Source organism: Stegostoma tigrinum, chromosome 3 (genome assembly GCF_030684315.1).
Source record: "Stegostoma tigrinum isolate sSteTig4 chromosome 3, sSteTig4.hap1, whole genome shotgun sequence".
NCBI classification, from domain to species: Eukaryota; Metazoa; Chordata; class Chondrichthyes; order Orectolobiformes; family Stegostomatidae; genus Stegostoma; species Stegostoma tigrinum.
Window position 1 is genome coordinate 90,413,502 of NC_081356.1, and position 26,764 is coordinate 90,440,265.

The 26,764-nt window shown below is 40.6% G+C and overlaps 1 protein-coding gene across 8 annotated transcripts in view; it reads left to right on the forward strand.

Moving 5' to 3' along the window:
• fam172a (family with sequence similarity 172 member A) overlaps window positions 1–26,764 on the forward strand; it is a 534,183-nt gene that overhangs the window by 493,679 nt on the left and 13,740 nt on the right. The window contains exon 11 of one of the 8 annotated variants that reach the window (XM_048526912.2): window positions 19,822–20,896. The exons of the other annotated variants lie outside the window; for them this stretch is intronic. Within the exon in view, the coding sequence (XP_048382869.1) occupies window positions 19,822–19,838 (17 nt within the window). The 3' untranslated portion in view covers window positions 19,839–20,896. Of the gene's footprint in view, window positions 1–19,821; window positions 20,897–26,764 lie in introns of those variants that run through there. 8 annotated transcript variants of the gene reach the window in all.

A 26,764-nucleotide genomic window follows, 5' to 3' on the forward strand; every position in this document is an offset into this window, starting at 1 on the left:
AGCTCATGCCCCATGACTTCATTCCCCCACCCTAGTGACCTCTCACCCGCCACCATTTTTACCTCTACATTTTTACCATTATGGCTCCTCAGCTGCAGGCTTTTGCAGTTGCCCAACAGACAATATGTTAAACAGGCAGCTATCTGTGGTAAGTGATAATGGGAACTGCAGATGCTGGAGAAGCCAAGGTAACAAAGTGTGGAGCTGAATGAACACAGCAGGCCAAGCAGCATCTCAGGACCACAAAAACTGACGTTTTGGGCCTAGACCCTTCATCAGAGAGGGGGATGGGGAGAGGGAACTGGAATAAATAGGAAGAGAGGGGGAGGCAGACCGAAGATGGAGAGAAAACAAGATACTTCCGCCATCTACAATCCGACCCCACCACCCAAGCCATTTTTCCATCCCCACCCTTGTCTGCCTTCCGGAGAGACCACTCTCTCCACGACTCCCTTGTCCGCTCTCTACTCCCCTCCAATCCCACCACACCCGGCACCTTCCCCTGCAACCGCAGGAAGTGCTACACTTGCCCCCACACTTCCTCCCTCACCCCCATCCCAGGCCCCAAGACGACCTTCCATATCAAGCAGATGTTCACCTGCACATCTGCCAATGTGGCATATTGTATCCATTGCACCCGGTGTGGCTTCCTCTACATTGGGGAAACCCAGCAGAGGCTTGGGGACCACTTTGCAGAACACCTCTGCTCGGTTCGCAACAAACAACTGCACCTCCCAGTCGTGAACCTTTTCAACTCCCCCTCCCATTCCTCAGACGACATATCCATCATGGGCCTCTTGCAGTGCTACAATGATGCCACCCGAAGGTTGCAAGAACAGCAACTCATATTCCGCTTGGGAACCCTGCAGCCCAATGGTATCAATGTGGACTTCACAAGCTTCAAAATCTCCCCTACCCCCACTGCATCACAAAACCAGCCCAGCTCGTCCCCTCCCCCCACTGCATCCCAAAACCAGCCCAGCCTGTCTCCGCTTCCCTAACCTGTTCTTCCTCTCACCCATCCCTTCCACCCACCTCAAGCCGCACCTCCATTTCCTATCTACCACCTCATCCCACCTCCTTGACCTGTCCATCTTCCCTGGACTGACCTATCCCCTCCCTACCTCCCCACCTATGCTCTCCTCTCTACCTATCTTGTTTTCTCTCCATCTTCGGTCCGCCTCCCCCTCTCTCCCTATTTATTCCAGTTCCCTATCCCTATCCCCCTCTCTGATGAAGGGCGTAGGCCCGAAACGTCAGCTTTTGTGCTCCTGAGATGCTGCTTGGCCTGCTGTGTACATCCAGCTCCACACTTTGTTATCTTGCTATCTGTGGTAAGCCTGAATACAAAATTTAAAGCACACCCTGTACTGGAATATGACAATCAGTGTGGAAAACCCATCTCTTTGGTTTCCTGTCTAGAAATCATCCTTCTCCCTCCCTTTCTTCGTGGCACTGTTCAGTATATAAACACACACCATTGATTTTCATAAACACTTCAACTGTGCATGGATTACTTACATGCAGTTATGTTCCACGTTTTTCATGCTGTATGATAGAATCTAACAACAGCAGTTATCATACAGCATGACATCTGTTGTGCTACCCAAGCTCCATGCTTCTGTCTTTTGGTCTACACCCTTAATCTAGGTATTGTGAAATTGATGGACTACAGCACATGCCATTGCATATTTAATTCCTCTGAAACCTTACCTAGAATATTCCACTTCCACAGTGCCAGTGCAAAAAATAAATTCCATAGCTTCATGGATGGTCAGAGGCTAAATCACAGTCCAAAACCAGTACACTTGGGAATTTCTGTAGCTAGGACTTTCTCTTCCAGGGAAATCTGAAGGAAGCAAAGGTAAAATCCAGAATCAACTATTATCCAAATTTGCCGACTTAAGTAAGGTGCTGCTGCCATAGAACCCCAGGCCCCATCACTTGCTTTATCATATTCTGAAGCAGAGTACTGTATGCCTGTTTGGGGTAGGTGACCACATGCACATCTCATTTACGGTCAAATGTAAGAATGCACCAGCAGAACTGGAACCCTCCCGTCAACACCACACCAAGCTTCCTGTCCTCATAAACACCATTGCCGCACATATCTCAATTGACAAAAACCCACAAGCTAGTTGAAACCATCCTGTTGTACTTCACTTACCACTCTGTTATGACGGGTTCAATGCACTTACTGCCTGACTCACATATTTGTGCTGTATATGAAGAAGTCTTCCTGAACCAGATCTACTTGCAGACATCCTTTGGATCAAGAAATGAGAAACACAGGAAGTCACTAACAGGTACCTTGTAACAAACCCCATCTTCCTATGATCAGAACTACCAAGGTGAAAGTGTCCTTGCTAAGCACGCTCAGGTCAAGACAGGACCCTGCAGAGTCCACCTCCACCGCTGAGGCCTCAGTACAAACCCCTTAGGGAAAGACACAAGCAATGAATGTCAGTTATCAAGTAGTGTCTCCTCTACAAATTAAGTGAGACCAATCACCTTAAATTGAGCAATTGCAGAGGCAATTACTTGGCTCGAGGGACTTTACTTGCTAAGTCAAATAACATGTAACAGCACCCAAAAAGAAAAAAAAATCTGTTTTATGGCTATCATAGCTAAACACAATTTATTGATGAATTTGTGACTTAAATAAAGGGGTGGAAAGTACTGTAACCAAATTTGCAGATGACACTAAAACAGGTCAGAAAGTTGTAATAAAGAAGTAAGAAATTTACAAATAGATATGAATCGGTTGGGTGAATGGGCCAAATTGTGACAGATGGAATTTAACATGGATTGCCATGAGGCTATCCATTTTGGTTAGAAGAATACAAAGACAATAAATGCAGAGAAACTTCAGACGGTTTTGGTATGGATGGATCTGGGAGTCTTCGTGCATCAATCTCAGAAAACTACCATGTGTGTACAGTGGTAATAAGGAAGGCAAGAGGAATTTTGACTTTTATTGCTAAAGCAATAGCGTGTAAAAGTAGAGAGCGTTCTGCAACTCTTTGGGCCCAGTACCTGAGGACGGATGTAATTACATTGGAGTTAGTTCAGAGGGGGTTTATTCAAATGATTCCAGAGATGAAACGTTTGTCTTATGAAGAGAGATTGAGCAGTTTAGGCCTATAGTCTCCAGAGTTTAGAAAAATGAGAGGTGAGCTAATTGAGGTATATAAAGGGGATTGACAGGATAGATGTAGAGAGATTTGGGGCAATCTAGAGTGAGAGGTCAAAGCTTTAGGAAAAAGGGTAGCAGATTAAAACAGAGATAAGAGTAAATTACCTCTCTCACAGCGTCTTGAATCTGTGGAATTCACTAACCCAGAGTGCTATGGATGACAAGCCATTGAGTAAATTTGAGGAGGAGTCGGATTTTTAATTTGTACTGGGTTGTGAAGTTATGAAGACTGGGCAGAAAAGTGGAGTTGAGGTCAAGGTGAGGATCAGCCTTGCTTTATTAAATGGCTGAGCAGGCTGGAGGGGCTGAGTTGCCAACTCCTGCTTCTAGTTCTTTACGTTCTTACAATATGTACTTTGTACAGAGTAAAATTACTTCCTAATATGACGTTGCACACAGCACAATAATCTTTTATGAGATGGTCCCAAAAATCCGAATCTCTGGACTCCATTGCTGAGAATGAATGTAGGATCTTCTTGTTCTGTAGTAGGCCAACAGGTTTTTGCTGTTCTGTGCACTCCAGCTGTGCTTTCCAATTTGCACTCCATAATCTCCCTTCAAGATCACTCTTCATATCTTCTGGTTTAGGAATCCTGTTCTCATGTATTGACTGATGGACTGAATGATGTAAACTGCAAAATCAATGTTCATTTTGCTTGACAATCAAAATGACTTCAAATTGTTTACTAGAACTCTAACTACCTAATGATAATTTAGTTCTTCATTGAGGGATTGCATTTGCTGGAAAGCATTGTGCACAGCACATGGGCCAGGATTTTCCAAAGGCTGGTCATTGTTCCAGCATAGATAAGAATTGCACATGGAATCCCCAAGGAATTTCCATTACCGTAGATTCCAAGGAATTGCTTGGGAAATTAAAGAAGCTGCTGGTTTTGTGCTCCTGAGATGCTGCTTGGCCTGCTGTGTTCATCCAGCTTCACACTTTGTTATCTTGGGTAATTCCCCTATGCCTGGAAACCTTGAAAGCCTCCATTTAAATCAGATAATTTGGAAGGTTCAGATGAAATTAAGCAAATAGTTATTCAGGAAAAATTGAACAATTAAATACATGGTCTAATCTCTGAGTAATTATTCTACTGACATCATACATAACTCATATACCCCCAACCATACCTTCCAGACCCTTTACAACCCGCAGATGCTGACATGCTGCCCCTGGGTCCCAACACCCCATTCCACTCAGGATCTAACCACGCCACCTTCACCCGCATCAGATCTGACCTGTTTCTAAAGCCTCAACCACCCCAGCGAACTGACCGCACCCCTTCACCAACTCCAGACGCAACTTCCTCTCACCTCTCACCCTACCTCCTGACACCCTACCCAGTTGGCACCATAACCTCCTGGCACCGTGGTTTCATATCTACGTACATACTGTTTGACAGCAGCCATCAAAGAGGCTGTCTGTAATTCTGAACCATTTAATTTCAGAATATGGCAGCTGGCTGCTGTGAAAAGTGGGTGATTTGCCTTCCTCCGACAGCTCTGCAATTCAAGAGAACTGTCAGAACGAAAGTATGGCTCCACCTTTCTGAAGAAGCCCTGATAGGAACATCCTGTCAGTAAAGCAGAACTCCTTTCACAAAAATGAAGGGCACAGCATACTCTCTGTGAGATTGCCACTCCTCAGAAACCTCAGTCCCTGATTTCTTAGGATATCTTCCTTTGAGTTTCAGATAAAGAATCACACTCCTGAACTGACTTTGACCTGGATATCGTTGTGAAAAAGACTACTAAGTAGAGGTGAACACATGATCTATCACAGAACACTCCCACTTGCAATGATATGGGGAAAGCCACAATTATAAATGAAGTAAAAATATTTTTTGTAAGAGGTGTTCTCGTCTTTATGGACAACATGTATGGCCTATACCTACCTTCAATGAAAAAAAATCTATGTTTGTACTTACACCTTACAACAAATAAAAAAACTATTAATTTAAAATATTTCTCATAGTACTTAATACAGCAGCGTTGGATTGGAGATGCTTCTAACTGAGGTGATTTACTGTACAAGAGCAGCACTAGAATTACTTCGTAGTTCCACTCTCCCACTTAACAAATGTTCATTGTATCAATAGTTACAAGTGCAAGACTAGCTGGCAGCTGCTACTTCTTATTTAGACAGAAAAAAAAGCATCTGCAATCTTGAAGATACTATAACACCATTCAAACTTTGTGGACAGAATTTATTATCTCTGGATAAACACATCAAATGTCAGAACTGTAATTCTGCCCTAGTTGTGAAGCAGCTAAAGTGTTGAAATAGGTGTTAAAATCAAGTGTTTGGATGTTCAGAATCATGAAGCTGGGTTCAAATGCATTTAATTGAGCAGAGAAATTCAAATTATGTTACATTTTATATCCAAATTGAGGTGATTTCACAAAATTTGAAGCACTGTAGTAGCACTGGATCTGTATTGTATAAAGCTGATGAAGTAGGTTCAGAAAATGGGCCCAAATTAATTGGGCTAAGAAGTACTCAATTCAATTACGAGCAGATCTCATTAAGTTTGTTTCAAGATACATTTGCCTCAACAAGGAAGTGAATCAGTTCATAACCTAATCTACAAAGTGTCTTGTGCGGCTCGTGTTGATTCATTTTTTCTAATGCACACGTTGTTGTTGTATACCAATGAGACAGTCAATTGTGCTTTTGATTATGCATCACAAAGTTGCTTCAAATATTTATTGCATTCCAAATCTGACCCTTTTTTTGTATGCAATTATTATTCTTTTCTGAGTCTGCAACTCAATTATATTCCAGTTTGGTAGCTATTGACATTTATCTGGTACGTCATATAATTGAACCAGATGATAGCACTCCTGCCTCTGGGTTGGAGGTTGTGGTTTCAACCTTTGTTGAAGGTGTTGCCTATGGGATGACATGTTCCATCTGTCTGTTCAAGTGGCCATCAAACAATCCATGACTCTATTCCTGGCAAAAGTTCTTGCTTCAGGCAATTGGCCATGGCTCCATTAGTGCTATCATGTTGTTTTATCTCAGTATATATATTTAACCGTTGGATGTGAGTCATTTGTGGAATCATAAGCAATGTAATAAGATACTAAGAATGTCGGACATAGGAGCAGGATTGCGCCATTCAGCCCCATCAAATCTGCTTTGTCAGTCAATGAAATCATGATTAATCCGATTATCTTCAATTCCACTTTCCTGCTTGACCCCCATAACCCTTGATTATGGATTAAAAATCAGTATGCTTGTCTGTCTTAGCCTTGAATATACTTAATAGCCGAGCCTCTAAAGCCCTCTGCAGATTCGCTGTTCTGTGTTGTTGGTATGATGACAACTGATTCTTCCCACCTCAACCATGTCCTTCTCCAACTATGAGGAGATGTCCTTAATCCTGGCAGTAGGCAGAGTACACAGCCTTCAGGACTCCTATTCACAACTGCAGAGAATAGTAGCTATCCCCCCAATTATACTTGCCCCACAACCGATATATTCCTCGTCCCTCCCTTGAATAACACCCCATACCAAAGTGCTATGGTCAGTTCACTCATCCTCCCTGCAGTCTGCATTCTCATCCACACAGTTTACAAGAACTTCAAAACTGTTGGACAGTTGCACAGGTCGCAGGTCCTCAATTGCAACCCCGGGTCCTCATATCTGCCTCAACTACAATCACACCCTCCTGTCCCTGATCACAGACCAATTTTGAATTACCTAGTTTGAGGGGTGCGACCATTCTCTGGAGCAAAGTGTCGAGGTAACTTTCCCTCCCCTGATGTGTTAATATCTGCAGCACACATTCCAGCTCAGATCTGAAGTTCTTCAAGCGCCATAAATGTGTTCGCTCTGGATCACACTGGGGACTGGCAGTAACACCTCACCTGTGCCACCATCAAAGAGTCATGCAATGCAGAAGAGATCCTTTGGCCCATCAATTCTGCACTAACCTATCCACTCTAGTTCCACTTTCCAGTATTCTTTCAAACCTTGAATATTATGACATTTCAAGTGCTCATCCACATATTTTTTAATAATTGTGAAATTTCCTGCCTCTACCATGCTCCCAGGCAGTGCATTCCAGATTCCCATCATCCTCTGTGTGAAAATATTTTCTCTCAAATTCCCTCCAAACCCCTTGCCCTTCATATTAAAAATAGGTCCCCAAATTACTGATCCTTCAGCTAAAATGGAACAGCTGCTTCATATCCATCCCATCTGTGCCCCTTGTAATTTTCTACACCTCAGTCAGGTTCTCCCTCAGTTTTCTGTGCTTCAAAGAAAATATACAATGTTCTGATGAATTTCCTCTATCGTGTTTGATTTCATTTATAAGCTCAATGCTAGATTTCATGCTTTTTACATTTTACTGTAATATTTTGTCTTACAAAATAAAAAAAAAGTATCAGTCTGAAACTTAAGCAGCTATTTTAGCAAACCAGAGGAAAGGAATCTCTCAGGACCTAAACGCAGACTGAAAGTGTCATCATCAGTGCTATCAAGCAGGGTCTGCTCCACAATAACCTGCTCATTGATGCCCAGTTTGGGTTCTGCCAGAGCCACTCAACTTCTAACCTAATTGCAACCTTGGTTCAAGTATAGATAAAAGTTTGAATTCCAGAGGTGAGGCAAGACATCATGGCAACTTTGGTCCAAGTGTGGCCCCCAGGAACCTGAGCAAATTTGGAGTTAAGGGTATAAGTGGGAAAACTGGTTGGATTCATATCTGGCAAAAAGTAAGATCTTTGTGATTGTTGGAGGTCAGTCGTCTCAGCCAGAGAATGCCCGTAACAGGAGTTTCTCAGGGTAGCATTCGAGGCCCAACCATCTTCAGCTACTTCATCAATGACCTCCCATCCTCATGAAGTCAGAAAGTGGGGATATTTGTCGATGATTGCACATTGTTCAGAACTGTTTGCAACTGCCCAGATATTGAAGCAGTCTGTGTCCAAATGCAGAAAGGCCCGGCCAGTATCCAGGGTGGGGTTGAAATGTGGCTAGTGAAATTTGAGCTATATAAATGGTAATCTCCAACAAGAGGGAACCTACTCATAGTCTTTTGACATTCAGCATCAGGACCTGGGTGTTACCATTGACCAGAAACTGAACTGAACCTGCCATATAAACACAGCAGCTACAAAACCAGGATAGAGGCTAGGAACCTTGCATTAACCCACCTTCTTACTCACCAAAATCCAGCTACAGTCTACAGGACACAAGTAAGTAGTGAGGGAATACTCCACTCTCGCCTGGATGAATGCAGTTCCAACAACAATCAAGAAGCTTAACCCTATCAAGGAAAAGGTCTTTCAGATTTGTGTTCGTTATAATGATATTCCTTTTTAATTGTGCCCATCTCTTTAAATCTTGCTTGCATACAAGGTACATCTTCCAATGTTGATCTGTTTCTAACATTTCACCCTATTTCCGCCAAAAATTTGTGAATGTTCATCCAAATAGTTCCAGGAATTTTTAGTGTCATTAACACATGTATGCTTGGGCAAAATTGCAATCAGTTCTTAAATATTTAAATGCAGCCTGCACCAGATAAGGAATAATGGCTCCTACCTGTATTTTGAGCAGAGGTTTTATAGACAGAGACAAATGTAGATCAAACTATTTGATATTATAATTGCTATGGGCGACAAGTACTTATCTGAAAGATGCAGATAAGAGTTTATGACAAATTGATGACTAATGACTTCTCCCCTTTAAAATTTATCTAGAATGCAGTTATGTAATCATTTATATTTTAATCACATATGTATATGTCTTCCTTGGTGACCCAGTGAAAATAAATCATTACTAAATTTATGCAGATATTTGGTCGTATAAGGCTTCTAAAATGGAGCCTACGTTTATTGTGTGAACAATTGTTGATGAACATTATTTCCTGTCCTGATAATCTACATACTGTCAAAATGCTAATATTTATTTCTATAAATTTATTTTACAAATATATAAATGAAGAAGACACAACATGATCCCTACATTATACCTATTACAATGTTTTAAGTAAGCGGATAATGAAGTTGGGTTTACTTGTTAAATAAATATAGCATCATTGTAATGTATGGTATGTACATTTAAACCTACTCAAGACATTGTTCATACATTTGTTTAAATCAGTACCGTATACATTCTTATGTTGACACAGAGGATGAAAATAATGATAGTAAGTCAGTTTAGAACATTTAACATAACAGAGTACAACAATGGAACAAGCCTTTCAGCCCACCATGTCTGTGCCAACCATAATGATATTCTGTCTGCCTGCACATGGCCCGTATCCCTCTATTCTTTACCTATTCATGTGTGTCTAAATGCCTGTTAAACTACTATCATATCTGCTTCTATCACCTCCTCTGACAGAGTGTTCAAATCCCCTGCTACTATTAGTGTAAAAAATTTTACACATATCCTTTAAACTTGCCCCCTCTCATCTTAGTGCCCCTTAATATTTGATATGACCTCTGGGAAAGATACCCTGATATCCACACCCCTCACAATTTTATGTGCTATCAGATCGTCTCTCAGCCTCCAACTCCCAAGCAAAAACAATCCAAGTTTGTCCAAACTGTCTTCATAGCTAATACACTTCAGTCCAGGCAATATCCTGGCAAACCTCCTCTGCCCCTTCTCCGAAGCCTGCAAATCCTGGCTACAGTGTGGCGACCTATGATTTGAAAGACTTGTAGCGCACCTGCCATTGATGGTTTTTACATATTGAAGGGAAATGATCTCATTCTAGTCTTGGATGTTAATCTTGGAATTCCAATGCCATTAAATGTTCAGCACAACTGGAGACTAGATTGAATATAGCATTCTTTATTCTTTGCCGCACAAACTCAGGCACCTGCATTTCCAGAAAATGCGTTATTCTTGCTATTCCCTTTTAAATACTTGAGCTGAATCTGCAATGATTCAATTAGATGACTGTCTTTTCTCCTTCTAAATGATTCCAAGCATGAAAAAATCCTTGATTTATGCTTCGCACATAATGTCTTTGTATTATATTTACATTTTCTGTTTCTGGAGCAAACATTTTAAGTTGCTGTTTCTTTCAGAAACAATTCTCTAGAATGGCATATTCAAACTATGCAATGTTTGTGCTTAGCTATAATATAAATATGTGGTGTAATGATACTGATTTACTTTAAGCTTACATCAGACTTTACACAGTAAATTAAGCAAGCAATGACTTTTATAGTGATGTTATAGCTTAAGGACTGAACTATAATCTTAAAGCATGTGTGCAGTGTTATTCACCTTAGCAGCACAATAACCTAGTGGAATTTTAACTTGCATATTACAGGATAACTATTTCTCTGCACTTGATTTGTTGTTGTCGTTGTCATTTTATTTTAACTGTTTTCTGTTCAGATCACCCTGGTTAGATGGAAGGTAAAATCACTTGAAATGCTGAAAGTACATTTGAAGCATTATTATTAGCATATCTTTTATGCGTTAAAATGAGTTAAAGTTAAGGATAGTGGGTAGGCATTGAAGCTGGTTACGTTTTCAAGGTAATAGAATGTTCCACTTATGATGTCAATGTCTTTCATTCTGGTACCCTTCATCATGTTATGTGGCACTAAAGCCTTGCTAAAGGGGATAAACCTCATAAAGATCTAGCAACTCAGCACTGGACATCCATGAAACGTTGTGGACCGTCAGCAGCAGCACAATCATACTCCAACACAATCTATAACCTCATGGCCTGGCATATTCCCCACTTTAACATTACTGTCAAATGAGGGAATCAAACACGGTCCAATGAAGAGTGCAGGAGGGCCTGCCAGCACAGCATCAAGCATACATTAAAAACAAACAAACACAGAAGATAATGAAGAAACTCATCGGTCCAGCAGCATCCATGGAGAGACAAACAGAATGAACATTTCGAGTCGGTGTGACTGTTCTTCAGAAGTTATATTTTTCTTCAAGCACTCACAATCCATGCTGGAAAGTATATCACTGTTTCTTCACTGTCGCTGACATCAGGGGTTGTGGTTCCAGAAAGCAGCTCACACCACCTTCTGAAGGTCATCTCTGGAAGGGTAATAAATGCTGACTCAGCTAGTGATGCGTGCATCCAGTGAATGAATTTTCAAACTGATATTACATATCCCTACTCTGGATAGTTAGCTCAGTTGGCAAGATAGCTAGAATGTGGATCAGATTCGTACCAAAAACATGGGATTTGATTTCAATTTTGGCTGCATAAATTTGGAGCTTACCTTTTCACCCTACATCAAGTAAAAAGCACAGCACTTTGATCTGATTCAGTAAATAATCAATAAGGACCTGCCTTTAGGTAGTTTAAATGAAGGAGATCCCTATCATATAGCAGTTTGTAAATTGGAACCGGAAGTTAGAAAAAGAAACAAATTGCTTTTCAGTCATATATATTGTGATTACAGCATTTGCGTGTTTTAGTTGACAAAACAATTTATTTTTGATCAAAGGAAAGTAAATAAACATACTGATCTGCATATCTGATGTTTTTTGATGCTGTCTGTAAATAAATGAGGTGATTTTGAGCTTGGCTAGTCTTTGGTCAAGTGATGGAAACAGCATTTGTATAGTCAATCTTATGTCCTTAACAAGAGGCTTCACTTGTTTATTACTGACAATTTGGGGGTGTAGAACCACTTTTCAGAGCAATGTACTAATACCAAAGCTTTCACATTTTGCGGGACTCTAAGCTCAGCAATGTTGTAATGTCTGTTATGCCACCCTGCCCAACTTTACTTTCAATAAAGAGAAAAATTGCATGGAAAATTATAACAGCCGATCGAACTGATCTCACCCATTTTAAACCACAGAGTTGAAAGTTCACCTTGTATTTTTAGTCATTCATAAGTCATCTGTTTCAATCTTAACTGATTGAATATGTACTTTTATTAAATCATTGCCAAGTTATAATTCTATTCATGTCAATTGATCATTTCAACAACGTTGTTTAAAACTTAGGTTGGGATTTTCCCTTTCTTCTAAGTATAAAGGTGGGCATGTTAACCAGCAAATAACATGCCAACGCCACCAGCAAGCAAACTCATCAGATCAACCTAACGATCAGCTCATGAAGAGCTGAGAGGAGAGTGATGTCAATTATTTCACCCTATCAGGCACCTCAGTGTTGGTTCCCTGGGTCATGAGAAGATACCAGCTAATCTGACACCAGCAGCCTTTGGTCCTGACACCCACTAGCCAAGGCCTAGACATTGTCCAATAGCGAGAAAGTAAGTTTTTTTAAAATCTTTCTCGCCATTGTGTCCAGATCATAGGGAAGAGGGGCTGAGCAGGATTGGAAGCAAGGGACGAGGGGTTTTAGAAATCATTAAGTGACAACACCCCAGCTGGGAAAGTAGCCATCTTGTTTGTTCATTAGGGACATTAATTGACCACTTAATGGCCTATTTTTTGGTGAGTCGAGAAAGTCACTGATGGGCCTTCTCATCCAGCTTTTAATGCAGAAGTAGTTGGGGCCCAGCAGAGAGGTCTGTTGGTTTCTCTCCCGGGCAAAATCACCTTATTTCCCCTTTTCATTATCCTTCTCACCTTCTGCACTATATCACAATGTTTTTTTTATGCAATGTTCCAACTCTGTGCTGCATCTATGGAGAAAACAGGCAGATTTCTACCAAATGCTTTGTGAGCAGGATTAACAATGGAGAGGATGCTGCAAGAATAGTGTGCAGGACAGGCAAAAAATTAGAAGAAACACCATGGAAGTGTTTAATTAGAAAATACATGACAATTAAATGGTTGAAGCTTGAGTGAATAAAGAGGCATGCTGAGAAATTAAATACATAAAGAAACAAAAAAAGCAGAACTAAATTCATATACTCTAGACGCATCAGTAATCAAGAACGATTTTCCATTTTGGAATATTGGCATCAAATGCGGGTTCTAAACTTGCACCATATCAGAAACAGCAACTTGAAATTGAAGTTTTCAGCATTGATCAGTTAGTGGCCAGACAGTATTCTCCTCATCAAATTAAGAACAACTTTTTGGTAGATCACAATATGAGAGCAAATCCATTGTGAATTCTGAATGCTGATTTAGTTATTTTGTTTTTAAAAGATAATTGATTCTTGATTAGAAGGTTCGATGAAATTATATCAGTTTGTGTGGTTCTAAGTTCAGGAAAAGGAAGCTTGAGGGAAGATATGTCTGCAAGCACAAAATGACTGTTTAATCTAGATTCTGTGCACTGTAGCTGGATGATATATATTCAAAATTAACCACCTAGAGGTAAGATCAGGAACCAGAAGGAGCTTACTTCCCCATAAAGTAGTGAGTTCAGAAACATAGTTAAGGCTGCCTGTGTTCATATACATCTTCAGGAAGGATTTGGATTACAGTACTATCTGGTTAGAGATAAGACTGCAGGTTGTAGGATATGTACAATCTGAAAAGATTCAAAAACTCCATAGACTACAGTTTTGTTTCAGAGATGGTAGGAGGACTGTATAAAATAATATAAGAATGCGTATGAATATATATTCTGCCTTTTTGCATTTTAGGAATCAGGAAGTATGCGTTGAGACCGTTCCCTCAGAAACTTAATGGAGTGAATAAGTGAGAATCTAATTCTATAGCATCAGCACAAAATCCAAACAAATCTGTAGACAACTAAATTCAGCAAGATGACCAAATATGTTAAATATAAATTATAATATGTTTCTTCTAATTTGTTGCCCTACATCTGTAGCATTATGTAGGTAATTGATACTGACAACATGATTTGCCTGCCATATCATGCATCTTAGAATAACTTTTTGATATCAAAACTACATGGGGGAATCACCATCAGCTTCAAGAAATTAAATTCTATAACATTTGGCAACGTTTCACAGGTTGGCAGTGTATCTTGGATAATCGTGGTGAACAGATCCAACATTTTCTGTCTTTTACTGGTTGTGTGTGAGGCCGAAGTATGTGAAGTTCACTATTTTTCTTTTTCACGATGTATAAGCTTTCACTTGCTATTGGATATTTTCCTGCAGCCTATTACTGTGGTAGCATTTTTAAATGTGTAAAACACATTACCTGCCCTTTGCTTTAAGGTAAAAAGAGCATCAGTGTTATAGTTGGATGTAGTAGAACTCTCCATGAAGTCTGCATTCATCTCATCCTTTGTTACTGTCATGTTTATCTATCTCACTGCACTGCCTCCCTTTGCTGATCTACCATTTTCTAATCTATTGCTGTTTACTTGAATGATTGCTGCGGAGACAATCTTAGACCTGACTGCCATTCTCCCAGCTACAGAGAAAAGGACTGTCTCTGGTGCCTACTCTTCAAAAAAGTTGATTCATGTGTAAATTATCAGTTAGCCTTTATTTGTTCAGCCTGTGGAGAGTACACACACAGATAAAAGGCTCAGAGGGTCAGAGCTTAGTAGATGCATGTTTCTCTTGTGGCCAGAATGACAGTGTTAGCATTGTTGTCAAAGATTATCACAGAGACTGGAAGACCTCATCATTATGTACTTGGTGTTAGATTCTTTTTCAAAACAATATCTTTGTAGAAATAACTGAGCCAAAGATACTGCATATTTAGTACCCTAACAATAAAGTGGAATATTATTGCGTATTGGAATGACGTTTTTTAAACTTCTTTCCCCTGGCTTGACAACTGATTGCTTCTAGGGAATTCTGTCTCATTACAAACTTCTATTCCCGCTGGTGCTTAGTACCGTAATATCTTGGCTGCAGAATGCAGACATCAGTTTTGGTTTGTCATTGGCTACTTGTGGTGAGAAACTGAATGGCACGCTTGTTCTATCAGCATTCCTTCAACTTTCTATGCAAAGTCTTTCAGTTAAAAACTACAAAATAGTCCACGTTTACTATATCGTGTAAAGACAAAGTTGTTCTTTTCATATGAAAAGCAAAACAACATAGAAATATGCATAAATACCTAGATAATAAACTGTAAAGCTGGATGAACACAGCAGGCCAAGCAGCATCATAGGAGCAGGAAAGCTGACGTTTCGGGTCGAGACCCTTCTTCAGAAATGGGGGAGGGACAGGAGGCTCTGAAATAAGTAGGGAGAGAGGGGAAGGCAGATAGAAGATGGATAGAGGAGAAGATAGAACATAGAACAATACAGCATAGAACAGGCCCTTCAGCCCTCGATGTTGCGCCAACCTGTGAACTAATCTAAACCCCTCCCCCTACTCTATCCCATCATCATCCATATGCTTATCCAAGGACTGTTTAAATGCCCCTAATGTGACTGAGTTAACTACATTGGCAGGCAGGCTGTTCCATGCCCTTACCACTCTCTGAGTAAAGAACCTGCCTCTGACATATGTCTTAAATCGATCACCCCTCAATTTGTAGCTATGCCCCCTCGTACAAGCTGACGTCATCATCCTCGGAAAATGACTCTCACTGTCCACCCTATCTAGCCCTCTAAGCATCTTGTATGTCTCTATTAAATCCCCTCTTAGCCTTCTTCTCTCCAATGAGAACAGACCAAAGTCCCTCAGCCTTTCTTCATAAGGCCTTTGCTCCAGACCGGGCAACATCCTGGTAAATCTCCTCTGCACCTTTTCCAATGCTTCCACATCCTTCTTGTAATGGGGTGACCAGAACTGCATGCAGTATTCCAAGTGAGGCCGCACTAGCGTTTTGTACAGTTACAGCATGACATCACGGCTCCGGAACTCAATCCCTCTACCAATAAAACCTAACACAACGTAAGCCTTCTTAACAGCACTATCAACTTGGGTGGCAACTTTCAGGGATCTATGTACATGGACACCAAGATTCCTCTGCACATCCACACTACCAAGAATCTTTCCATTGACCCTATTCTGCCTTCCTATCATTCTTCCCAAAGTGAATCACCTCACATTTATCCGCATTGAACTCCATTTGCCACCTTTCAGCCCAATTCTGCAGTTTATCCAACTTTCCCTGCAATCTACAACATTCTTCCACACTGTCCACCACTCCACCAACTTTAGTGTCATCTGCATAGGTGGAGAGGAGACAGACCAGTCAAAGAGGTGGGGATGGAGCCAGTGAAGGTGAGTGTGGGTGGGGAGGTAGGGAGGAGATAGGTCAGTCCAGGAAGGATGGACAGGTCAAGGGGGTGGGTTGGAGCTTGAGGGGAGAGGAGGGGATGAGTGGAAAAACAGACTACAGAAGCAGGGACAAGCTGGGCTGGTTTTGGGATGCAGTAGGGGGAGGGGAGTTTGTGATGTCCACATTGATGCCATTAGGCTGCAGGGTTCCCAAGCGGAATATGAGTTGCTGTTCCTGCAACCTTCGAGTAGCATCGTTGTGGCACTGCAGGAGGCCCAGGATGGACATGTCGTCTGCGGAATGAGAGGGGGGGCTGAAATGGTTCACAACTGGGAGGTGCAGTTGTTTAGTGCGAATCAAGCGGAGGTGTTCTGCAAAGCGGTCCCCAAGCCTCTGCTTGATTTCCCCGATGTAGAGGAGGCTGCAAAGGGAACAGCGGATGCAGTATATCACATTAGCAGATGTGCAGATGAACATCTGCTTGATGTGGAAAGTCATCTTGGGGCCTGGGATGGGAGTGAGGGGGGAGGTATAGGGGCAGGAGTAGCACTTACTGCGGTTGCAGGGAAAAGTGCTGGGTGTGGTTGCTCTGGAGTGGTGTGTGGAGCGGACAAGGGAGTTACGGAGAGAGTGGCCCCTCCGGAAGGCAGATAAGGGTGGGGAGGGAAAAATGTCTTTGGTAGTGGGGTCAGATTGCAGATGGCGGATATGTCAGAGGATGAGGTGTTGGATCCGGAGGTTGGTGGGGAGGTACATGAAGATGAGGGGGATTCTCTTTTTTTTTAATTATTGCGGGGAGGGGCTGTGAGGGATGAGTTGCAGGAAATGCGGGAGACACAGTCGAGGGCATTTTTGACTACTGAGGATGGGAGTTTGCGGTCCATGAGAAACGAGGACATCTGAGAAGAACAGGAATGGAGTGCCTCATCCTGGGAGCAGATGTGGCAGAGGTGAAGGAATTGGGAATAGGGGATTGCATTTTTGCAGGAAGGTGGGTGGGAAGAGGTGAATTCTAAGTAGCTGTGAGAGTAGGTGGGCTTGAAATGGATATCGGTTTCTAGGTGGTTGCCGGAGATGGAGATAGAGAGATCCAGGAAGGAGAGAGAGGTATTAAAGATGGTCCAGGTGAACTTAGGTTTGGGGTGGAAGGTGTTGGTAAAGTGGATGAACTGTTCGAGCTCCTCGTGGGAGCATGAGGCGGTGCCAATACAGTCATCAATGTGGACTTCACAAGCTTCAAAATCTTCTCTCCCCCACCACATCCCAAAACCAGCTCAGCTCGTCCCCACCTCCCTAACCTGTCCTTCCACCTATCCCCTCCTCCCACCTCAAGCACCACCCCCATCAACTACCTACTAACCTCATCCCGCCCCGTTGACCTGTTCATCCTCCCTGGACTGACCTATCTCCTCCCTACCACCCCACCTATACTCACCTTCACAGGCTCCATCCCCACCTCTTTTACCTGTCTGTCTCCTCTCCACCTATCTTCTCCTCTATCCATCTTCCATCTGCCTCTCCGTCTCTCCCTATTTATTTCAGAATCTCCAAGCCCTCCCCCAATTCTGAAGAAGGGTCTCGGCCCGAAACGTCAGCTTTCTTGCTCCTATGATGCTGCTTGGCCTGCTGTGTTCATCCAGCTCTACACTTCATTGTCTCAGATTCTCCAGCATCTGCAGTTCCTACTATCTCTGCATAAATACTTTGTTTATTTCTCACATGAGCAAAACCAGTTGCCAAAAGTCACTACCCACCCTTCCATCCAGGAACAGCTAGATGTGTAAGTCTGGCAGGAGATTGACAAAACCACTGAAAAATGCACAAGTTCATGAGAATACACCTCACCACAAGCACTGCTCCTTCCCTTTGTAATTCAGGCTTAGTCTTAAAGGTTATAGAGTCAAAAGTATGTTTAAAGCCTCTTCTTCAAGAATGAAAGAAATCACATTATTTAGTTTTAAATGTCATCATTTGTCATAGAGTATACCATGTTTTAAATTTTGACGTAACTGATAGACATTCTAAAAGTTCCTTCAATGGAGTTCTATTTTTATGATCAAAACAAAAATAATTTTGATATAAAAGCAAACATTTGAACTTACTTCATCAAATAGATAAGAATGGAATGACTGCAGTCTTCCTGAGCTGGATAATGTCAGCTTCTTCGGCTTGTGTTCATTTTTGTCAGATTATGCTTCTGTGGAGCATTTTGTGATCATTTTCTACAAGAAAGTTATGATAAAAACAAGATGTTTTGTTCTTTAGAAGGAGATGGAGAGGCAGTCGCACTCAAAAGAGGATCATCCAGAAGACCTATACAACTGAAGGCCGAACTGGCAATAATAGGGTCAAGAGGGCAGAGGAGTATGCATAAGTGTCAGGGAGAGAGGAGTTCTGGGTGATTTTAGAGATAGTAGATGTTATAGAGATAGGGAGGGGTGATGCAATAAAGGTACTTAGACATAAGGATCAGAATTTTTTTGGACCCAGAAGGTCAACAAGGACATTAGTGAGCAAGTTATTGCTGATCAAGTGCCATTTGATTTCACTATGGATAATATGTTTAATTACTTTGCATAAAAATTCAGAAAAAAGTGAGTGAAGGACTTGTGATTCAGGCTTCTGAGTCCAGCTGCTTGATCAGTGATCCTTTTGAAGATTGCTGACGAGATCTCTACAGAAAAAAATGTTTTTTTCAGTTACTTTAATTTGGAGCCAGTGGAGCATGAGGGTTCAACAACAGAGAAGAAATGAACTGTTATTTCACTGCTACTATTAGGGAGGATATAGTGGATGTATTGATAAGCCTTTGTCAAAATGTCAACAGAAAGAGAGATATTCTATGAGTTTATGCAACACAGATTCATTGCTGAAATGGCAGTAGGAGAATAGGAAAAGTGACATGTAGTGATCATGTGATCTGGCACATATGAGGTGTGAGGTTGCAACAAAGTAGCCAAGAGTTGAGAAATGGAGGTTAGTGTGACTGTGTGATCAGATACATAAAAGATAGGATAGCAGACAAAGGAGGAGGGGAGAGGGAAAGAATTTGCGAACTAGGGTTCACAGTGGCTGCCAAAAGTGCAAACACATGAATGGATAGGGACCCAAGTTACATTTGCATAGTGTTGATAAGGTGAGGCATACCTGATGATAAACAAAAATAAGGAAATGATAATATGAAGGGAGCCCAGTGTCTGAGATCATGTGGTAGAATGCAGCAAACATGATGGAGTTAGCATGGAATATGAAGTAGTCAGTGCACAGATTTGGAAACCTCCATGGAGATGAAGTGAATCTGTAAGCTCTAAAACCATTCTTTGGACTTATCGTCTTGACGAAGCATTTGATTAGTCCTCCAAATGTTTGCTTACTGGCAGATTTTTTTGATTATATGTCTGCAAACTAAGGCCCTTGAGACATTTTGCTATATAAGTACAAACTTCTGTTGTAATAAATTGTGTGTTATAATTGTAAGGTTTGATGTTGTCAAACAAAGTTAACATGTGTAAATATTTGCTCTAAGATAGAATCCATCTGACTAGAGATATTGTTTTCTCTCCATTATTCCTTCTAATGCCAGATCAAGACATCAGTTAAACTGGAAGGGCCCAGACCCGAAACGTCAGCTTTCCTGCTCCACTGATGCTGCTTGGCCTTCTGTGTTCACCCAGCTCTACACCTTGTTATCTCAGTTAAACTGGTTGGGCAGGTTCATTCATGCTCCCTCTAAATAATTTCTTTAAATGGCTTCTATTCTGTTGGTTGCAAACTTATCAGTTTTGAATGAAGTTTATTACTTGGAAATTGAAAACCTTTGTCATTACTTTTGTAGCTAGTTTGACAGGAATCTGTAACTATTTTTTAAACTTTTCATGAGAAACTCTCAAGGATGATTGTCGTCTGATGCTCTTGGTAGGAAGTCTACATTGTAGCTTGGGTTCCTAAATCGCCCAGCCAGCTTCCAAGTTGAGAGGTTTGGAAATCTCCATTCATTCTGCCCTTTCCAAAATTGTGTAGAAATATACATTTCACTATCCTTTCTGTTCTTTTTTCCCATGTCATACACCATTCTACTCTAATAGACTTAGATGGATGACTTTCAATCAGTATCTCAGCCGAAGAAATATTCAGGAAGTGCACAGAATGACTGTCCTATTAATTTTCCTTCCCTCTTTGAAGGAAGACACTCTCTTTATCACTACAATAACAGTGCTGAGTTAGTAACCCAGTATGTGGGAAATGTGTTCTTTTCTTAACCTACTACTTTGTGAAGCACCACATGCTGCCTACTGGTTCTTCTATTAAGTTGAAAATTGCCAAAACATATTCACCCAACATTGCTATTTGCTGTTGAAGTGATGGACGCTAACAATATTACCCATCAGTAAAGTGCATATTGGACAATTACTTTGTTTGCAGAGTAAACAGACAAATCAGGAAGTTTCTTCCAATTTGACCTGCCCCAGCAAAATCTTCCGTGTAGCAATATCTTACCAAGAGGTTTGGCATTGAAACATGCTACAAGGTTTTAAATTTCTTTGCAAATGTTACAAATGCCCACTAACCCCACCAGTAAAGGTTAGGGCTTGTTTATTCCAGCGATAGGACATTTTTAACACTGTTAAAAAGATCTATATTACTGTCAAACAACCTTCTTGCCCTGAAAATTAACTTTCACAAATATGTAATTTTTATAGAAATTTAAATAATAAAAGTTTCAATAAAATATATATTTTATGTTTGTCTAGTCTCTCTTAGCTCCATCTTTCTTATCCTTCCTTTATTTTGTTTGTTTGCATTATTTTGCTAGGAATTAAGTATTCTCACTTTTCTTGATTAACATTCTGCACTGCTCATTAACAATTCTTCAGTTTGATTAGTTGAGGCATAGTTGTTGGTCTTGTTCACAGATCTTCTTTAGAGAGTATTGCTCTTTTGCAGCTCTCCATTTACAGTAAATTCTTGTGTAGAATTCCATAAAAAGTCTTTATAATGGACAGCTGGCACAATTATTTGGCCTCTAATTGTAACATGCTGTTCAACAGGATATAGGGGAATCCTATGGGTTAGGAGGCTAGTGAATAATTGGAAAATAAATGACTTTCTTGTCTAACAGGCATAGATGGAACTTACATTGGAAAAAAAGTAATACCAGGACAGCAAAGCAAAATAATGTAAATGCTGGAAATTTGACACAAGTATGTTACCTGGAACTTTCCAAATGATTATCGACTTGATTGTGAATTGTTTGAAACATGACAGTTCTCCCAAATTATTCACCCAGGCTTTGTTTGAAACATGTCTTGGAAATAATGACATTATTAGAAGATTTTGTCATTGGAATAAAATGCTTCAATTTTTTTAAGGTTCAAGTGTTGACAGTCTGATGTTTACAGATGATTTTTAGTTCATCCAACTGACATTGCAACCATGCATTTCATTAACTGTTGTGTAAATTTGACATATTACTTCAGCGATTCATTTTCTGCAGCAGTAGTTACTAATGCAGTTGAATTATTTATCTGTGTTGGTGTTTGTCAGCTTTGTTGTTTGGAAATATTACTTTTCAGCCTCTTAATCCAGTTTTTTTAATGACAATCAAAAAACACATCCAGTGACTAACATGTAATCACACTGACCAATCAGTAAATTGAACTTTGATCAATTTTGTAGTGAGAACTACTGTATGTTCTGAATAAGCCTGAGTTGTGTTAACATCGTGAGTTGACAGTCTTTGACAGGTTAGAGGGCCGTTGCTAACCAAAATTATGCATGCTTTAACCAGAACTATGACAAACTGATCAAAAAAAGCCAGTTTCAAGCTTGGCTACAGATTGTTTTGTTTATTAAATGGAACTTTAATTGGACAACATTAGGTTATTATCTGGAAAAGGTTAGTTATTTATAAAACTGGTGCTCATTTTTACATTTTTTACTAGCCTACATCGTGCCACAATGATTCATTACTTTGTTTGATGATCATGTTCTCTTCGTATGCTTTTGGAATTACCAGGTTCTGTGAAAACAAACACTTCTTAAAATTGAAATATAACCCATTAGGTAACCATTGCTTATCCTTATGTAAAATAGCCAAATAGAAATTGATTTTCAGTCATTAACTAAAGCACTATTTAACTCCTCCACCATTGTTGAGTAGTGGGTTGCTGATGTATATCATCACTGTTCTCACTAGCTTTGCTTTAATGGCCAACTTTATGTAATCTCTTCAATTAAAGGGAATATATAAATAGAAGGTGTTAACTTAAAAGATAGATAGCTGTATTTTTTCTTTTATCCGTAACTTGCGAATTCTGTTAGGAATGCTAGAAAAATGATGCAAACCAAAGCAGGAACAGGGCAGTGTTAGAGATAATGGGAACTGCAGATGCTGGAGAATTCCAAGATAATAAAATGTGAGGCTGGATGAACACAGCAGGCCAAGCAGCATCTTTTTTTGTGCTCCTGAGATGCTGCTTGGCCTGCTGTGTTCATCCAGCCTCACATTTTATTAACAGGGCAGTGTTATTCAACCTAACAAGCTTGTCTTGGCACTTAATGAAATTATGGCTAGTATTCTGCTTCAATACTGTTTTCCTGCATTATCCCCATACCCCTTGGTGATTTTAGTATGTAGGAATCTATCAATGTCTGTTTTGAAGGTACTCAACACCTGAGCTTCCAAAGAGAATTCTAAAGATTCACCATCTCTCAGTGAAGAAGTTCCTCCCTATCTCAGTTCTAAATAGCCCAACCCTTATTCTGAAACTGTCCCCTGAGCCTAGACTCCTGTAACAGGGAAAACATCCTTCCAACATTATAAGGAGAAAAAGTCCATGTCCTGATTCTCATCATACAGCTGTTGTTCTGTTTACACCTTTGTTCTGATCCAATAAGTTAAGAAAATTGAAAATAAACCCTCATTCATATAGCAATTTTTGCAGAATCAGGATGCCATAAAGTGCTGTACAGTAAATGAGATACTTTTTAATTGCAGTTGCCGTTGAAAATGAAACAGCCAAATTGTGCGCAGCCATCTCCTAAACACAACCCAGGCAACATCAGAGGAGCAGGAAAAATGGGTCCCAACCCAAAACATCAACTTTCCTGCTCTTCTGATGCTGCCTGGCCTACTGTGTTCCTCCAGCTCCACACTGTGTTATCTCTGACTCCAGCATTGGCAGCTCTTACTATCTCCTCATCACAACAATGTGTTAAGGATGTGATCTCCTTCGTACAATTGATTTGAGGTTTTTGGTGTGATTTCCTGCTTGGGCCAAGTTAACTAATCTGAGCTGGTGTTTTGAGAGGAATGCTATAGTTTATCTAAGTTTGCATCTCCAAGAGGAAAATCCAGTCAAAATTTCAGCTCCTGCTGAAGGTATATACAGCAAGGTCTTGTAATCAAATAGCCATTTACCACTTAATGTGAGGACTTTTATGTGAATAATAACCAAATGAACGTGGGCCTGAAAAATAATTATTGTCTATTGTTGTAAGGTGAAAGGCTGATAAATGTAACCTATTAACTTTGACCGGTTTGCAATAACCCTTTTCGATTCAGACACATTATGCAGTGAGGTAGGCAAAGGGAATGAAAGCCAGGAGAAAGTCCAGTACAATTTTAGTGAACTCTTTATCAAGAGAAAGCAATATTTATCAGACTTTATTTTTGTACTTTAATTAAACCCTATCAAAGTCTATCAATCTCCCCACAGGACTCTTCACTAAATAGTCTTAAATTTGTAAGTAAACAGTTTCAAATCTATACCAGCTATCTACTTCTGACATGCACATCCATGGATTCATTACACCCTATCCATAGGCCCCTAACATTGTATTTGAACTGTTTGTCTGGAAGAACTAGTAGTACCCATTCAATAAGGCTGGGTCAGGCTGTTCCTCAGTCTTTGAGGGTTGGCTGATGTTTCAGGATCTGCAGTCAATATTTTGGTCATGTCTGAGGGTGAATCTGGTCATCAGATCATCTCACCAAGGTCGTCTTTTGGGTCTGCCTGTCTGAAGATGCTTGACATGAGATACAAGAAGTTAGAGTTGCTGTGTAGCTCGGCTGCTGGTCAAATATGTTCTCTGAAGATGTCATTGATGAAGATGCAAAGGTAGAGTACCTGGGGCTCCAGGCTCCCTATTATGCCCCTCTTCACATCTTTCTTGAAAATTCTGTGTCCTGTGTCCAGTACCAGCATCAGGTGGGACAAGCAGATCCAATGAAGTGATTACATCGCATACTTGAAGGTTGCAAGATGTGGTTTTGAACCTTCAGCTGTCAAGTGCTGTCCTTGTCATGCAATATCTCAAGTCTCTTACTGAGCTGGATGCCACCAAGTGTGCGTAACATTCTTCTAACAAAACAGGTTCACTGAAGGTGTAAGCAAAGGTTAGTTCTGAAACAATGCAGCTATTAGTATCTGGTTTTGACAAGAATTTTATTGCCCAAAGCCTAGCTACTTGAATGCTGTTTGTTCCAGCTCTACAGTTTGCAAATTGCAGTGTCCAGTTGGGTCTAAATGTGGCTTGCCCATTTTGAGTTTTTAATCCATGCTCATAAAAAAAAGTGAATAATCCTGTCACAATCCTGGAGGTCATGGGTCACCTGACCACACGATGAAACTCACACCCCAAAAAAGTGAATGCCTACTGTGGGTTGACAGCCTGTGGGCTGATATTCCATGTTGATTTAGATGATGGTAAGGCTTCAGAAAGTCAGCAAGTGACCCATTCACCACATAATATGCAAACTGTGTCCATTTCTGTGAGTTACAGTATTTGCATGGCTAGTGCAGTTACATTTCTGGTCAATGATGAATCCTGCATATTAATACTGAGAGAATTCAATGATTGTAATCCTTTAGAATGTCAGGGTAAGTGATTAGAATCACTCTTGTTGAGGTAGTTACTGCCTGGCATTTCTGCAATACAAATGTTTCTTGCCTCGTAACAGCCCAAGATTGAATGTCCTCCAAGTCTTTCTGAGTGCAGGCCTAGAATGCTTCATTATTTGAGGAATTTGAATTGAACTGAAAAAAAAATCATCTCTAAGCCGCACACCATTCTAGCTTGTAAATATATCTGTATTCCTTCAGTGTTGTGGGGTCGAAATCCTGGAATTCCTTCTCTCACAACACTATGGGTCTACCTACATCAAATGCATTGCAAAATTTCAAGAAGACAGCACACTATTGCCATCTCAAGAACAATTAGGTTTGAATAATAAAGGTCGGGCCAGCCAGTGACACCCATTTTCCATGAATGAATAAAGAAAGATTAGACCCCATGGCTTGATGGTAATAATTGAGTGTTGGGATATTGTGATGTACAGTGTGTGATTTTTGTCTTCTTTAATATTTTTTAGCTTTTGGTCTATGTATATGAAGAAATTTAATGACTAACTAATAAGGTTTTTTCAAGCCACAGTTTATTTAGAATAAAAACAGCAGGAGAGGTAGAATTCTCGAAGGAATGTGAATTTGTTTACATTGGGAAAGTTAATTCACAAGAGAACAAAATAAACAATGTAATCATTAGGCTTGAGCTACAATGTTTTGGATTTTTTTGGCTCAGGAGAAACACTCATAGCTTGGAAAACCTTTTTGGATTCAGGTTCACAGAAGTCCTGTTTGAAGCTGGATGAATAATATAGTTTCTCCTGAAGATAGGAAACAGTTTGGCACTGTTAAGAAATAAGTTACTTCAGTGAAGGAGTGTAGTTTGAAAGATTAAAACCAGATGTGAATTGGAACACCAAACCTGCAGGAGAAAGTTGAGAATGTAAGTATGGCCAATGTCACCAACAGCACAGAGGCAGTGGAGAAGGAAGTCTCAGCCGAGCAGCAGGAGAAAGATGTACTGACTGAGAAAACCGATGAGACTGAGGACCAAGACAGCCAGACAGTAGCCATATTAGCAGATTGCTGTCCAGATGACAAGGAGGTGAAGGAGATAATCCCTGCAGCCACACCAAGTGGCAGTACCTGAGGGCATTCTCTGTCATGGAGGAGAAATGGCCATACCACTAGGCTGGGTGAGTGTGGGAAGTCACAATGCAGGGTGCACTGCTCATAACTGACTGAGTAAGCTGCATGCAAGATCCTTTTGGTGCTACGTTCAGTTTGCATGTGTCTGTGGGATGGAGTGGGGAGGGTGTGACTGCTTCCATCTCTGACCAGCTTGAGGTTTCCCTTACTGAGTGTACAGGCACTGAGAGGTTTGTGACAGGTATAACAATGATGTGTATACCCTGCATTATCGTTTCTATTACTTATTGTGTGTTTTTAATTGATTTTAGGAGGTGTGTTGATGTTTTTAAGTAGATTTTTTTGAGGGATGTTGATGCCTTGAAGCTTCGCTTAGGCAGTGTTTACTGCATTTCATGGAAACCCTATAGTGTGGAAACAAGCCTTTCAGCCCAACAAGTCCACACCAATCTTCAGAGCATCCCACCCAGAACCATTCCCCAACCCACCTAATCTACGCGTCCCTGAACACAAAGGGCAATTTAGCATGGC